The 15,424-nt window shown below is 41.9% G+C and overlaps 2 protein-coding genes across 3 annotated transcripts in view; both read right to left on the bottom strand.

The window, feature by feature from the left end:
• The window catches only part of RRP36 (ribosomal RNA processing 36), a 36,251-nt gene extending 35,598 nt beyond the window's left edge, over positions 1 to 653 (bottom strand). For both annotated transcript variants that reach the window (XR_006101885.1, XM_042449095.1), the window contains exon 1: positions 479 to 653. The gene's annotated coding sequence lies outside the window, so the exon portion shown is untranslated. The remainder of the gene's footprint in view (positions 1 to 478) is intronic.
• A 3,728-nt stretch (positions 654 to 4,381) lies between these two features.
• Positions 4,382 to 15,424, bottom strand: part of LOC121925209 (neuronal PAS domain-containing protein 4B-like) — a 42,940-nt gene continuing 31,897 nt past the window's right edge. Inside the window, 5 exon segments of the mRNA XM_042457104.1 lie at positions 4,382 to 4,592; positions 8,422 to 9,374; positions 11,245 to 11,386; positions 13,364 to 13,473; positions 13,802 to 14,051. Coding sequence (XP_042313038.1) covers positions 4,561 to 4,592; positions 8,422 to 9,374; positions 11,245 to 11,386; positions 13,364 to 13,473; positions 13,802 to 14,051 — 1,487 coding nt within the window. The 3' untranslated portion in view covers positions 4,382 to 4,560.

The following is a 15,424-nucleotide window of genomic DNA, read 5'->3' as shown; positions in this document are numbered from 1 at the left end:
TAGCACTGTAATACATTTAGCCTTCTCTGTCAGAAAGCTGTGGAGTCTCAATAAAACTACAGTTCCCAGGATTCCCTAGCACTGAGCCAGGGCAGTTAAAGCGGTCTCAAAGTGGGTTATTTTCTCCATGGTGTTCTGGACCAATGTCTCCACATAACTACAATTCCCAGAGTTCCACAGCATCCAGCCAGGGCAGCTAAAGGGGTCTCCAAGTGGACTATTTCTGCTGGGTGCTTTGGACCCATGTCTCTGGATCTTTACTGACCAGTGGGCCCCAAACGGTGTGCCCTTTGAGGGACTTTGGACTTCAGCTCCCAGAAACCCAGGCTTTGGGCAACATGGCTGAGGCTTCTGGGAGCTGAAGTCCAAAACCTCTTAAAGGGAGCACGGTTGGTCTCCAACCGGAAGAGGCGGAGCTTAGGGAAGGCAGTGAGAGGCATGGAAGGGAGGCCTCTTTCTCTATAGACACGAGTTCTACCTGTCTCTGGTGCCGGGCGGCCGACGTTCATCGCTCGCAGCCAGCGCCCCGTCCTTCCCTTTAGGAGGCCTCTGCGATCTGACTGGCCTCGCGGGCCGCGCTGCTGCCACTTCTTCCCGTTTCCTGGCAACGGGGCTGAGCGCGAGGCAGTCACAAAGGGGCGGAGGGAGATGTAACTCACTCACCCGCGCATGCGCAAACAGAGAGCAGGCTTTTTAAAAAACATGGGCGGGGCTACATGGAGCTAAGGTGGCGGTTGGGCGGCACCAACGGCTCTGCTCTCCCCGCCTCCCTGCTTACGTCACAAGTGTGTCATTAGCATAAAACAAACCAAGGGCTATTTAGTCCATGTCCCTCCATGCAGGAACTCACAGTCAAAGCACTGCTATACATAGCCATCCAGCCTCTGTTTAAATACCTCCAGAGAAGAAGGAGGCTCCTCCACTCTCTGAGGGAATGTGTTCCACTGTCAAACAGCTCTTTCTGTCAGGAGGTTCCTCCTAATGTTTAAGTGGAATATCTTTTCCTATAGTCTTGAACCTATTTCTCTGTTTCCTGTTCTCTGGAGCAGCAGAAAACAAGCTTGTTCCCTCAGTATGACATCCCCTCAGATATTTAAACAGGGCTATTATATCGCCTCTTTATTATTATTAACCTTTATTTATAAAGCGCTGTAAATTTACACAGCACTGTTAAAAAATAGAATAAAGTAAACCTGCCTGTGGCATACATTCTACAACTATAATTAGGCATAATACACATTAATACATGTTAATCTTTACATAATAAAATGTAGCACACAAAAGTAAACAGAGGATAACAATAGTGTTAAACTGTCTCTTCTCCAGGCTAAACACACCCAGCTCCCTAAGTCTCTCCTCATAAAGGCATGGTTTCTAGGCCCTTCACCATTTTGGGTGCCCTCCTCTGGACACGCTCCAGTTTGTCAACCTCCTTTTTGAATTGGAACTGGACACAGTATCCCAGATGAGGGCTGGCCAAGGCAGAATAGAGTGGTGCTATTACTTCCCTTGATCTAGGCACTATACTTCCATTGATGCAACCTAGGATCGCATTGGCCTTTTTAGCTGCGCATCACACTGTTGACTCATGTTCAGTTTGTGATGACTCCTAGATCCCTTTCACATGTAGCCTTGTCAAGCCAGGTGTCCCCCATCCTATATCTATGCATTTCAATTTCTAAGTGCAATACTACTATACATTTCTCCATGTTGAAATTCATTTTGTTAGCTTTGGCCCAGCTTTCTAATCTATTCAGGTCGTATTGAATTGTGATCCTGTCCTCTGGGGTATTAGCTACTCCTCCTAATTTGGTGTCATCATATCGTATCATATCAATTTGTATCCAGCTCTTTTCCCAGAACTGGGACAAGTAGAAATCAAAGTACTGTACCACAGAGGCTGCATCCACACTGCAGAAACAATCTAGTTTGGAATCACTTTAACTGCCATGGCTCAGTGCTATGGAATCCTGGGAACTGTAATTTGTTGTGGCATTAGAACGCTCTGACAGAGAAGGCTAAATGTCTCACAAAACTACAGTTCAAGAATTGAGCCATGGTAGTTAAAGTGGTGTTAAGCAGAGCTCTGTTGCCACAACAAACCACAGTTCCCAGAATTCCATAGCATTGAGCCACGGCAGTTAAAGTGGTGTCAAACTAGGGTCAGGGAGCTTTCCAGCAGACAACAGGTCACTAATTAAATAGAAACAAATCCTCCTTGCTTATACAGTCACCCCTCCGAAACTCATACATATTTAAGCTCCATAGGCTTGAATAGGGGCATATGCCCCATTTTAATCCCCCCCGTTTACTTCTCGTGAGGGTTGCAGATGTGAAGTCCTCCATGCAAACGGAGGAACAACTGTATACCCCACACACCTCTATGCCACCATTCTCTGAAGATGCCAGGCACAGATGCTGGCGAAACATCAGGAATACATTATTCCAGAGCACGGCCACATAGCCTGAAAAACCCACAAAAAACTAAAGTCAGAGATACTTTTTTTAAAAATGACTTTATTTATAAAGGTTGTGGTAGGAGCCACATAAACTAGTCTGGCCACCACTTGCCCCCCCACTGGCTTCAGGAATAGCTCCCTCAGCAGCACTTAGACTTTCTTTGAGGTGGGGTAATTGGAATCACTGCTGACCCATGGAAACCCACTGGGTGACCTTAGGCAAGTCACATTCTCTCAGCCTCAGAGGATGGCAATGGCAAAGGCAAACCCTCATTGAGCAAACATGCCAACAGTGCCTTAGGATCACCATAAGTCATAAACGGCTTGAAGGCACACAACATCAAGAAAACATACCCAAGGGTGGCTGTGTTGGCCACATAACAAAGTACAAACCTTTTTTTTTTTTTTTTGGTCTTGATAATGGATTTTAAAGCTTATTTCCCAGGCTTCAAGAATCTTGTAGTATCCACATAGCCAGAAAAAGGAGAGCATGCCTGCATGAATACCCCTTCATAGCATTTGTACTGAGAACAACAACCACAACAGCCTGACAAAATGCAGGCCTATGACTAACATGGTCACTTTTTATTCTTTCTCCTGTATGATTTTTAACACCTTTTGCTTGATGAGGAAGCCAGTGAAGGGATGTCATGTTAAGGAGCAAGATTGTTTTCTGCTGCTCCAGAGAACAGGACCCGGAACAATGGATGCAAGCTACAGGAAGAGATTCCACCTCAACATTAGGAGGAACTTCCTGACAGTGATTGCCGTTCGACAGTGGAACACACTCCTTCCTCAGAGAGTGATAGAGTCTCCTTCTTTGGAGGTCTTTAAACAGAGACTGGATGGCCATCTGTCAGGGATGCTTTGATTGACAGTTCCTGCATGGCAGGGGGTTGGTCTGGATAGCCCCTGTGGTCTCTTCCAACTCTACGATTCTATGATTCTATGGCAGCCGAAGATGGAGGGGAAACATCAGGAATAAATTCCTCTAGAACACAGTCATACAGCCCAAAAAACCCACAGAAAATGAATGATATCCCTGTTTGGTGGATTTTGGATGTTATTGTACAACTACAAGTACAGGGAGGTGGGTGCCTCAGGTGACAGGTGTTGAAATGGTTCACAACAACAAGATGTTGTTGTGTAGTGTAGTGTGCATGAAGGGGCCTGCCCTGTGCCCCTAATTTAGTCCGCAAGAGCTTGGTGAAGTTACTTTTTTTGTGGATTACAACTCTCAAGAAGCCCAGAACTAGCAGAGAATGCCAAAACTAGCTGAAGGAGTCAGGGAGTTGTAATCCAAAAAGGTAATTTATCTAAACTGTGCCTTGGATAAAGCAGAAAATATCCTTTCAGTACTGTGGAAGTAAGGTTTAATCAGCAGTCCTTTAGGATCACCATAAGTCTGAAAGGACCTAAAGGCACAAAACAACAACATCATCTCTGTCACATGGAATTTGCTTTCCCATAGGAAACAAATTATCTTTGGCTAAGGACTTTATCACACAAGGATGTGTGTGGCAAAATCAGGGTTTAAACAGCCAATTATCCTGTGCAAAACATGATATTGCATTTAAGATTTTCACACAATGTCACTATTAAAGAGGCACGGGTAAATCCCCAAAATTATTTGTTGCTACTTTATAGCCTCTTTATAAGTGATGTGTCTGAAAATCTTAAATGCAATATTATGTTTTTCACAGGATAATTGACTGTTTAAACCCCCAATTTTCCCCATGTGATAAAGTCCTGAGTCTTGAGTATATCACCAGTCCCCCCCACACACACACACACACCATACTGTCACTGTTGGACTTTTGCCCTTTTTATTGGTCAACATGTGCATTTCTGCTCTTGCAACTGAGATGTGCACACAGTACAAGGTGACCAGACATCTTACTTTCCCAGGACATGTCCTACATTTCAGCCTTCCGTCCAGGAGGAATTCCAGCGCATCCTTCATTTTGAGCATGACTGAAGAAGCATGGGTTTTTAGCTTTTGCTTTGTAATGTCCATCACTGGTCTTGAACATCCTATATTTTGCAGTGCCTTGTTCTTTGTGGTTATGACATCTGGTCATCCTGACATAGTAGTCCAGGATCAGCAGAACATGGCTTCCTCTGAACAGATGCCTGTAGGATAGAAAAATACAGGTGTTAAGAAGAAGCGCATCAGGGAAGATTTAAATTAGGGGGCATCCGGAGCAGGTATGCCCCCATTTTGTAATGAGGCCATTAAGTATGGTTTTTTAGAAAGTTACAAGAAGAAGACATGATTTGGAAAACATTTAAGAGAATTTAAAACCTCAAAAGTTTAAAAATCTCCAAAGGAGAAGACTCCATCACGCTCTGAGGGAGGATGTTGCACAGTCAAACAGCTCTTACTATCAGAATGTTCCTCCTAATGTTGAAGTGGTACCTCTTTTCCTGTAGTTTGAATCCATTGCTATGTGTCCTATTCTTTGGAGCAGCAGGAAACAAGTTTGTTCCATCCTCAGTGTGACACCTTTACAAATATTGAAATATCTTAACCATCTCTTCTTCTGGCTGAACATACCCAGCTACCTAAGTGACTCTTCATAAGACATGGTTTCTAGACACTTCACCCTTTTGGTGACCCTCCTCTGGACACACTCCAGCTTGTCAACATCCTTTTTGAATTATGGTGCCCAGAACTGGACACAATATTCAAGATGAGGCCTGACCAAAGCAGAATAGAATGGGACTATTATTTCCCTTGAACTAGACACTATACTTCTTTTGATGCAGTCCAGAACCTCATTGGCCTGCTGCATCCCACTGCTGACTCATGTTCAACTTGTGGTCTACTTGGACTCCTAAATCCCTTTCACACATTGTCTTGTTAAGCCAGGTGTCCCCCATCTTATATCTATGCATTTCATTTTTTTTGCCCTAAGTGCAGTACCTTACATTTCTCCCTGTTGAAGTTCATTTTATTAGTTTTGGCCCGGCTTTCTAATCTATTCACGTCATTTTGAATGTTGATCCTCTCCTCTGGGGTATTAGCTACTCCTCCTAATTTGGTCTCATCTACAAATTTGATCACCGTGCCCTCTATTCTTTTGTCCAGGTTGTTGATAAAAACATTGAATAGTACTGGGCCCAGGACAGAACCCTGTGGCACCTCACTAGTCACTTCTTTCCAGGATGAATGTCAGTTCTGGCATAGGAACAAACTCTCCCTGCCTTGTAACCAAGTCTTTATATGGAATTCAGCAATCATTTTTTAAAACAAGGCTTGAATCACTAGTTAGCAGCATGTTGCCCTGAGTGCATTTATTTGTTCAGCAAAAGCATCCTCTCCCTCTCATCTGTCATCTGACAAATCATCATTTGAGATTGGTATGGGATAAAAGCTGCTATTTATATCTATCTGCTTTGCAATGTAAATAATAATTAACATCCCTTCACAAGAAAAAGGGATCCTATTTTTCCCCTGGTGTATAAGACCCATCTTTGATCATATCAATTCCCTCTATTGAAATAATATCTATCAATCTATGTTCCTTCTATTCCTCCCCCCTTTTTTTTTTTTTTTTTTTTTTTTTGGGGTATAGTGCCAAACCTTCAGACTGAATTATGTGAAGCCTATGGGTTTGAGGGTGTATGATTGTCCACAAAAATGGGAGCATATTAGCAGGCTCTGTCTTTTAGCAGTAGAAGATGTGTTTCCCATTTTAACTCAACCATTTTAACTCCCATAAATCCTGATTTTCAGTTTGGCTTTCTAAAGGTATTGAACATACAGCAGCTGCTATAAAGCTTTTCTTTGGCATGGCTGCCCACATTAAGATCTGTCATAAATTCCCATCAAACATTATTTCCAAGCAGGCAGGAGCATTTTAATTCTTTGCTTATGATTAGATATGATCAGTTGAGCAGTTGGTTGTGGGCGGGCTGAAAGCAACCCACATTAGAGCCTTGAGAGCCAGTCTAGTGTAGTGGTTTAAGTTTTGGATTACAATGATGGAGACCAGGATTCAAACCCCTGCTCACACAGAAAAACCTTCTGGGTGACCTTGGACAGCCTCAAAGGGTGGCAATGGCAAACCCCTTCTGAAGAAACTTGCCAAGAAAACTCTGTGATAGGTTTGCCTTGGGGGCACCATATGTAAAAAAATTACTTGGAGGCATACAACCACAACCACCATGGGTTTATGGACATCTGATTCTACCCTAAATCAAACCTCAGTTAAATTCAGAGCAGGATCATGTTCCCATTAACTGAGTTAATATATTATAGTGTAGTTGTTTAAGTGTTGCACTAAGACTCTGGAGACTAGGGTTTGAATCCGTGCTAGACCACAGAAACCCACTGCATGAGCTTGAGCAAATCACATAGTCTCAGCCTCAGAGGAAGGTTTAAAAAAACCCTTTGAACAAATCTTGCCAAAAAAAACAAACACCATTATAGGGTCACCATAAGTCAGAAAGGGCTTGAAGGTACACAACAACAACTAAGTAAAGCTGCCCGGTGTGGCTTCTATTGCCTTCTTTTTACTTTAATGGACCTCCTAAATTATATTCATACTTGCTAATATTGAGATTATTTCCTGCTGTTTTCCACCGAAAAAGAAGCTGGTATGCCAGATTAAATGTGGACACAGTTCTGTGTTTACAGCTGGCTATTTAAATGTGAGGACCAAACTTTTCTGCCTTTCTTGTTCCTGACATTTCTCTATGAAACTAAAAACCACTGTATCACCTGGAACTTTCTCTTTTAATGTTTACAGATGTCTCCTTCTCAGCATAGGATATTATGCAGACAACCAAGATATCAGCATCAACTTAGTGCCCCTTTCCCATTTCCTCTTCCCTCCCTCTAACCTGCTTTTAGTAACAACTTGCCTGATAAATAGATATAGAGATCTCAAAAACTTGCACACCTTTTGGGTTCTTTTAGTTTATCTAACACAAGTATTACACTGAAATGCATTTTGCAGTTACTGGTATTTAAGAAATTTATACTATGTTTTTTTTACACCAGAAAATATTTTGCTTAATGTGGCCTATAAGTTATGAAGGCATAATAATAACAAGCACTAAAAGGAGCAGTAAACACACAAAGAGAAAGATGAAAACTAATGGTCAATAAATCAAATTCCAGTTATAAGGGCTCTGGTGATTGAAAAAGAATTGTCTTCACCTATTAACAGATCAATAGGAGTTGATGTGGGACTAAAACTGAGACATCTCAAAGATACAGCCATGTTAGTCTGTAGAATCAGTATGTAGAGAAATCTTGTAGCACCTTTAAGACTAACAGAAAGAAAGAAGTTGGCAGCATGAGCTTTCGTAGACTTAAGGGCTCATACAGACAGGCCAAAATGAAGCTGCTTCAGGTCACTTTGAAGGTATGTCGTTTAAATGACACATGCATCTTAAGAGGCCAGAAGCTGTGCCAAAGCTGCGCTCCAGTCCTTAAGACTGGAGCATGACTTTGGCATGGCTTCTGGCCTCTTAGGACGCATGCATCATTTAAACAGCATGCCTCTAAAGCGACCTGAAGCAGGTTTATTTTGGCTTGTCTGTATGGCCTCTTAAGTCTACTTCCTCAGATGCATCTGAGGAAGCAGACTTAAGTCGACAAAATCTCATGCTGCCAACTTCTTTCAGTTAGTCTCAAAGGTGCTACAAGATCTCTGTACATACTAAAACTGAGACAGCAATCTTTGACATTATTACCAACTATGCCTCTGCAAGAGACAGAAGTCACTTTTTGACCTATAATTCCTAGAACCACCTCAGCTGGCATGACCACTTTTCAAAGCTCCTGAACAGTATCTATGCTGGCTGGGATATTCTGGGACCTATAGTCAGATCAGGTAGCTCTTCCAGGCTCTTAAGGAGGATAACAGCAGCTGCTCTTAAGGAATGGAGGTTTCATCTGGGTGGAAGTAATATTATATACTGTAGCACTACAACGAAGAGGAAACAGCACCTTGTTCAAGCATAGCATTAATTGTTCCATCCCACTGGGAATCAGGCACATGAGAACCAGATAATGCAGAGGAAGAAGAAGGCTGCATGAAGGAGTACTCGCCAAGGCAAGAAGTTGCTTCTGTTAGAGGAGCTGGGAGTAAAGGAAGCTCTGACTCAGTATTTGATATGTGAAAATTGCCTGTTGGGCTTGACTCAGAGGTGGATTGGTTCAAACTGTCATGGTGTAGGAGGTTGTTTAAGATGCTAGTGATGACTTCTTCATCCAGAGAGAATTCTTCAAGGAAATCTAGAGCTCCATCCGTCCCCCAGTTCTGTCTAGATGATACCATGTGAGTATCCTCAGAAGACCGTCCAGGCCACAGAGGAATATCAGGTGGTTGCTGAGGAATTTCCTTTGTGTACTGAGAGAAGATTTCATCAAGATAATGGATTTGTTTAGCCAATATACTGATGGCCCATTTGTCTTGGTCAGGGCTCGTACCCATCACTGAAAATGTTCCTGAGGATGATCTTCCTTCTAGTGGAGAAAAGTCTATAGAAGAACTGCTGTCAGAAGAAAATGAACTATCCAAGGAACAGAGAGCAGTATGGCTCAAGGAATCCCATCTGTTTCTTTGGTCTGTACAAGAAAGACCAGCAGGGAAGAAGGGAAATCTAGTTTCTTGAGAGGAGTGTAGGTTAGCTACATCAACCATGCTAGCCAAGCTGGTTGAAAATAAAGGCTGAAAAGAAACAGTGGCCACCTTCTCTTCAGGAGCTTCAGGAAGCTGGAAGGGATTAAACCTGAGTATCTCATCCCTGGCTCTTGCTGTTTCTTGGGGCAAAAAGTTGACGTTATTTACTTTTGTCTGTTGCTGTGTTTCTCCATAACAATATTTTTGATTTGAGGTGACTTGAACAGCAATTCCATATGGATGATCTTGGCTTTGGATATAGGTGGCTTCTTCTTCCCTGTGGGGAAGTAGAAAAGATTGTTTGTGTCTGGAATAACTACTGTAAGTCATGCCAATAAGAAGGCTGTTAACACTGTTAGACAAACTAAACCTATCCTTCCTATACTGATGTGGCACCATCAGCTTTTGAGAGCATCTCAAGTCCATAGGACAAGCTTAAAGGTATTTTATTAGCGGATGCATTCTATGAGACAATATTGTCCACTATACCTGAAGACAGCACCCTAGTTTAGGAGGCAAAGGACACACACATCTCTCCTTTAAGGTCATGGTTACTGCCTGTCAGCACTGGCCTCCTGGGGCAAACATCTCCCTTTAACTAATCTAATGCTGATGTTGGCTCTATTAAGAATAGCTTTTAGACTTGCGTGAATATAACTGAAGTGATGTAGCAAGCAGAAGAAGCTATTTGTAGGTCCAATTCAATTTGTATACACAGGCAGCCAGTGCAGGGGGGAAATGACTGAAAACTGTAATAAAAACTAAGCACTACTTGTATAGAAGGCTTCAAACTGATTTAGCTGTCACAGTTTCCTGCAAGATAATGTGAGGGGTATAGTTTTCAAAATGTTCCTTTTAGGAAGGAACTAACCTTTAAAAAATCTTTTTCTGTGCTAGATCCTGGTAACACCCCATTCCTTCCCTCAGGTTAGCTCACTTGGCTTACTGAGTCATAGCATGAAGATTCATCACAGTCCTGACATCTTTCACTACAGCTATGGTTCCTCTATCCATTCCTTCCCATCACTACACCCACCTTCCCATGACCTTCTGTCCCACTAGGTGCCACACCTAGAACATTATTAACTCCAAAAGATCATGGAAGGAACAGGTGGGAGAAGATAAAGCTATCACTTTACTAGCTCTACTAGGAGATGTAGAATCTGGGATCCCTAAGTACTCCAGGTTGATCAGTGACTAAATATTTGTTCAACTGCTTTATGTATCTCTTTCTTCCTGCTGTAAGAGAACCATGACAGAGAGAAAAGTCTGGTTCTGTCCTTTGTTTAACCTAGGAACTAAGGGCCTGAACAGACAGGCCAAAATAAAGCTGTTTTGGGTTACTTTGGAGGTATGCTGTTTAAATGACACACACGTCTTAAAGAGGCCAGAAGCTGTGCCAAAGCTGCACTTCAGTCCTTAGGACTGGAGTGTGGTTTGGCGTGGCTTCTGGCCTCTTAGGACGTATGCGTTATTTAAACAGCACACTTCCAAAGTGGCCTGAAGCAGCTTTATTTTGGCCTGTTTGTTTGGGCCCTAAGTGTCCTGAGTGCTTCCGGACAAAACTTTCATTTTGTCTTCATTCTGCCTAGTTTACAGAAATTTAGTGGCCGAGGATGGAGAATCCAGATTTTTTTGGCTTCATCACGTAACCTTACTGTGTTGTGTGACAACATGATGCATCAGTATAACACATTTTAATAAAATTGGTAGGATAGATTTTCCTAAAACTTAATTATGCTAATACTTTTGAAGTGCATACCTAAACATGTTTAGCAATAATTACAAGAGTAATTAAAAAATTAAAATAGGAACAGACTTGCACCCACTGGCAAGACATTTATGAAGAGCTGCAGTAAGTTTGCCTGTTGATCTTGCACACTGTTGATGCATCACTATGTCTAGGAAAAGACAGAAGAGTTAAAATAAGAGCCATGACCACCTACTGGGCCTGCTTTAATGTGGTTTTTAAAGGTTTTCTGAATTTTCACAATAGTTTGAAGCACTCTAGGAATGCAATGACTGAATCATGAGGTCATGAAGAAGAAGCCCTTAAAAAGGTTTGAAAGAAGCATGGCAGTTTCACATTAAAGCCCACTGAGTGTGGAAACACCTCCAAATATCACCTGTGCAGTAAATGCATTCACCTGAGGATGTAGCTGGTACAAGTAATGAGCTCTCCAGCCTTTCCATTCTCTCTTGATGCAGCCACTTGCACCCAAGTCCAGTTTAGATCCTTGCAGAGTAGGCGGACTATCACCGGCTGAATGTGTTTCCCAGCACCCTGCGCTGAAATTACAGAAATGAAAAATAGCAATCTTGCACAGGGATACCATCTAAACACAACTAAATGGATGTCTAATAGTGGGAGCAAGTGGATTCAGGCTAACCTGAAATCAGTACCTCTGTTTGTTTATTTATTTATTTAGGTATTTATATCCCGCCCTTCAGCCCTAATAGCTCTCAGGGCGGCTTACAATTGTTATTTTTAATCAGACAGTTCCCTGCCCTCAGACTTACAATCTAAAAGACACGAAACAAAAGGAGAAGGGAATGGTGGAGGGAAAGGGGATGAGGTCCAGTGGTTCTTCTCTCCCTCTGAGGCCTGGACCAAGGCAGATGGATTGGAGGGAGGGCTCTTCCTTCTTCCAGGCTAGTCCTGATGGAGCTGGACTATGGCCTATTACAGACTGCCAAAATAAAGCTGCTTCGGGTCTCTTTGGAGGTATGCTGTTTAAATGATGCATGCATCCTAAGAATCCAGAAGCTGCACCAAAGCTGCACTCCAGTGCTTAGGAATGGAGTGTGGCTTTGGCGCGACCTCCGGACTCTTAGGACCTATGAATCATTTAAATAGCATGCCTCCAAAGAGACCCGAAGCAGCTTTATTTTGGCAGTCTGTAACAGGCCCAAGTTAGCAAAAGTCTCAGAAGTCTCATATTTACTTAAACCCCGTGCTAAGCTCAAACAGGTATGCCTGTTTCCAAAATGTGGTCAACTTTGTAAATTGTGGTGATAATACTTGGTACTGGGTGCCACTTTTCCTAAGTGCTTAAAGTATTTCACATACATTATCTCAGTAATTCTAATGACAATTTATTAGGACAGGCTAAGTGATATAACCCTGGCTATTGCAGATGCCATGAGGCCTCCTTAAGTACACCTAGAACTTGCAACAAATCTGAAGTTTTAATCAGGAATATCTATCTCTTGAGGTCTTGGTTTTAAACATTATGCTATACAAGATCCCCATGAACGCAACTTCTAGTGTAACTTAACATGTGTTTTTTGCCAATTATAATCTAAGTGCTATGTAGAACTACTGCAGAAACCTTGCAATCTGCACTAAATGGACAAAGCTGGCACAGAGCACAAACAATTATAGGATGTTTTTAAAATGACAGTGACAAAATACATGATGCGTTATTAAAACCCTCCTTAAGATACTAGTTCCATGAATTTTTAACATGAATAATGTACCATGTCTTTTTTAAAGTTTAAAGCACTTCACATACAGTATCTCAAATGATCTTGTCAACGACACTGCAAAGTAAGTCAGCCATATCATCATATTGCAGATAGGGACTGAGGCTGAACAAATAGTGCCTTGCTTAAGTCTGTCTAGTGAGTTCTTAGTTGAACAGATTTCAACAGAACTTTTTTACATTGCAGTCTTATAGATGTTTACTTAGAAGTAAATCCCACTACATTCAAGAAGATGTACTGGATGTGTGTTGCAGAAGATTTCAATCCTATCCTGCAAGCGACAGAATGGCAGATTTAAGATGTATGTCTGTAACAAAAGTAGGGAGAACATGGCTTTCTAGATACTGTTGAACTACAACTCCCACCATCCTTCACCAATGGTTATGCTGACTAGGGCTAATAGGAGTTGCAGTCCAACAACACTTGGAGGGCTCCACATTTTGTATCCCTGCTCAACAAGTAAGAGGTGATGCTGTTGAAGTATCAACCATTGTTTCTGGGAGAAAGTATTTGAACTGAGAAATGGGCACGAACTCTTTCTGATCTTGGATCTCCAAATGTCAAAGTACAACCCTGTCAACCCCAGCCAGCATGGCCAGTGGTGAAGGATAATGGAAGTTGTGATTCAGCAACATTTGGGACACAAGGTTGGGAACCATGGTTCTAGATCTATCAATGAGGCCATTTCTACTGCAGTATAATTGCACAAGCATCCCTTGGCTATTGGATTTTGATGAAGTATATCCTCAGTGACTGATCTGTCCCAAGCACAACACTCACTCAGGGCCCTGTGCATCTCTGCAGCTCTTCCAATATCTTCAGGATGTAGAAGACTGTACCAAGACTGGCCAATCAACTCTTCTTTCTGATAGCCAAGATGATAAACAACACTGTGGAGAAAGGGGGAAAATATTGAAGAATTTAATCAATAATACCCTTAAGGTGTCTGCATCATGTAATGAAAAAAGACAAAAGTTGAGCATCAGCTGCCATTTTCAGTGAGACGTTACTTACAACTGCCAAATTATTATTTTTATTCTGTTCTCTGCTCTTATGCCTTTGGTAGGAATCTAATCTAAGTTCATACATAAGTAGGTTGTAATACTGGTCTCTATGCCATGAAAAAGATTCACCTACTAAACACTTAAAAGACAAGAGCAGGCCAGATCTTCATTTTTGGCAAGAATGGACCTGTGCAAATAGATGCTTTGTTCTTACTTTTTAGTAAGCTCTGCAATCTTCATATCCAGTGTGTGCTTGCTCTGGAATGAGTTCTGGGAAGTATCGTCCTCATCTTCTAACGCATGTGCAACAGGAGTGCAGAAGGCAACAAAAGTCAAAGCAGGAGAGGAGATAATTAACTGTGTGTCAGATATGAAGAATCTGCCTCGCATGACCATGGAGCGGTTCTTTCCATACTTTATCCGGAAAGCTCTTGAAGTGCACATTTCAGTGATGAATTCAGTTGCTGCAATAATTTTTAAAAAGAATGGTTGAAGCTTAGCATCAGAATGAAGTATGTGGTAGAGGCTGAGCTTACACATTAATTTTGCAACTCCTCATGACTTTCCCTCTTACAAGACTTGTTAGGAATTGACATCCAATAATATTGTGAGGGCCTTTGCAGACCATCATTCAGTCTCTAAATTCATATTCTTTGGGCATCTTTTAAAAGGCCATTAGAAAAGCATTATCCCCCCTCCCCACATGCAGATATACATTCCTTATCTTGTGCATATTTTGCAGTGTTTGAATTTTGGCATAATTCTTCCACCACACCAATCTGCAAATTTCCACACGTGTATCAGCCGTACATTTCCCCCACTTAGCATGGCCCTGTTTTGAACTCCCCCTCTAGCCTTTTTAAAATAGAGGTTTTATCAGCAGTAAGCAAGCGTCAGCTCATTCTTACTGAACTCCATGCTGTGAAAAGCTTCACTGGCTGATTTTGGCACATCAAGTTGTTTTAAAGGCCCAAGACTAAGCCATTATAAGATTTGTTAGTTGGTTAGCAATTCTGCTCTCCTTTCTATGGATTTTATTCCCATTCCCTTTTGTTACTCTAGTTGCCATCAAAAGCCCTCAACTTCCATTTTAAAATTTTGCAGGAAACATGTTATGTTCAAAATGTTGACCTAGATTTAGACAGATTGAATAGTATGGTATGGCTGTTTAAATCTTTTGTGACTTTAGCCTTCGCCATTCAGTTAGTATTACTTTTTTATTTTAGAAAGAAGGGGTAGAATGCTTGAAGCAGAGAGGATTAACACTTTCCAAGCCAGAATTTTGGCTGCACTTATAAGAGAGAAAATGCTACACATTATTTACAATATCATTACAAAAGGATATGTGATATCCAGTGGTTTGTGGATCTGCTCCCCCCATTCAGCAAAGAGCAGCGCTAGGGGTGTTAAATTTTTAGTAGAGATAAAGGAGATGGATGTCCATGGTCTTCTGTTCAAGACTGACATTTCCATGGCTGTTTGTGTATGGAAAAAAAAAATATGGGCAACATGCATAATCTTGAGTTTGAATCTTGCAGAAATTTATTTTGACTCCGGTGGGTGCTCAGGAGGCTCCAACGCAGTAGAAAGGCCCTCCACATCCCCTAGAGTGGGGCATTCTGGAGCAAAGGAAAACAGGAGGGTATTGTTTTTACAAACAGAAAGTGACTCCTAGGGGATTCTGGGAGTCACAAAAATAGACCTGGGGTGCATGCAGCCCTGGGAACTTTATGCAAACTGCAGGCAACACTTTGCCAACCCTGCATGAAAGGGACAGAAGCCCTGTCCCTTATTTATCTTCTTACTCTCAACCTAAGGATACACCTGTAGTCTGAGA

Source organism: Sceloporus undulatus, chromosome 1, assembly GCF_019175285.1.
Source record: "Sceloporus undulatus isolate JIND9_A2432 ecotype Alabama chromosome 1, SceUnd_v1.1, whole genome shotgun sequence".
Taxonomy (NCBI): Eukaryota; Metazoa; Chordata; class Lepidosauria; order Squamata; family Phrynosomatidae; genus Sceloporus; species Sceloporus undulatus.
Note: the sequence above shows the minus strand (reverse complement) of the source record. Positions and strands in the feature narration are given on the sequence as shown.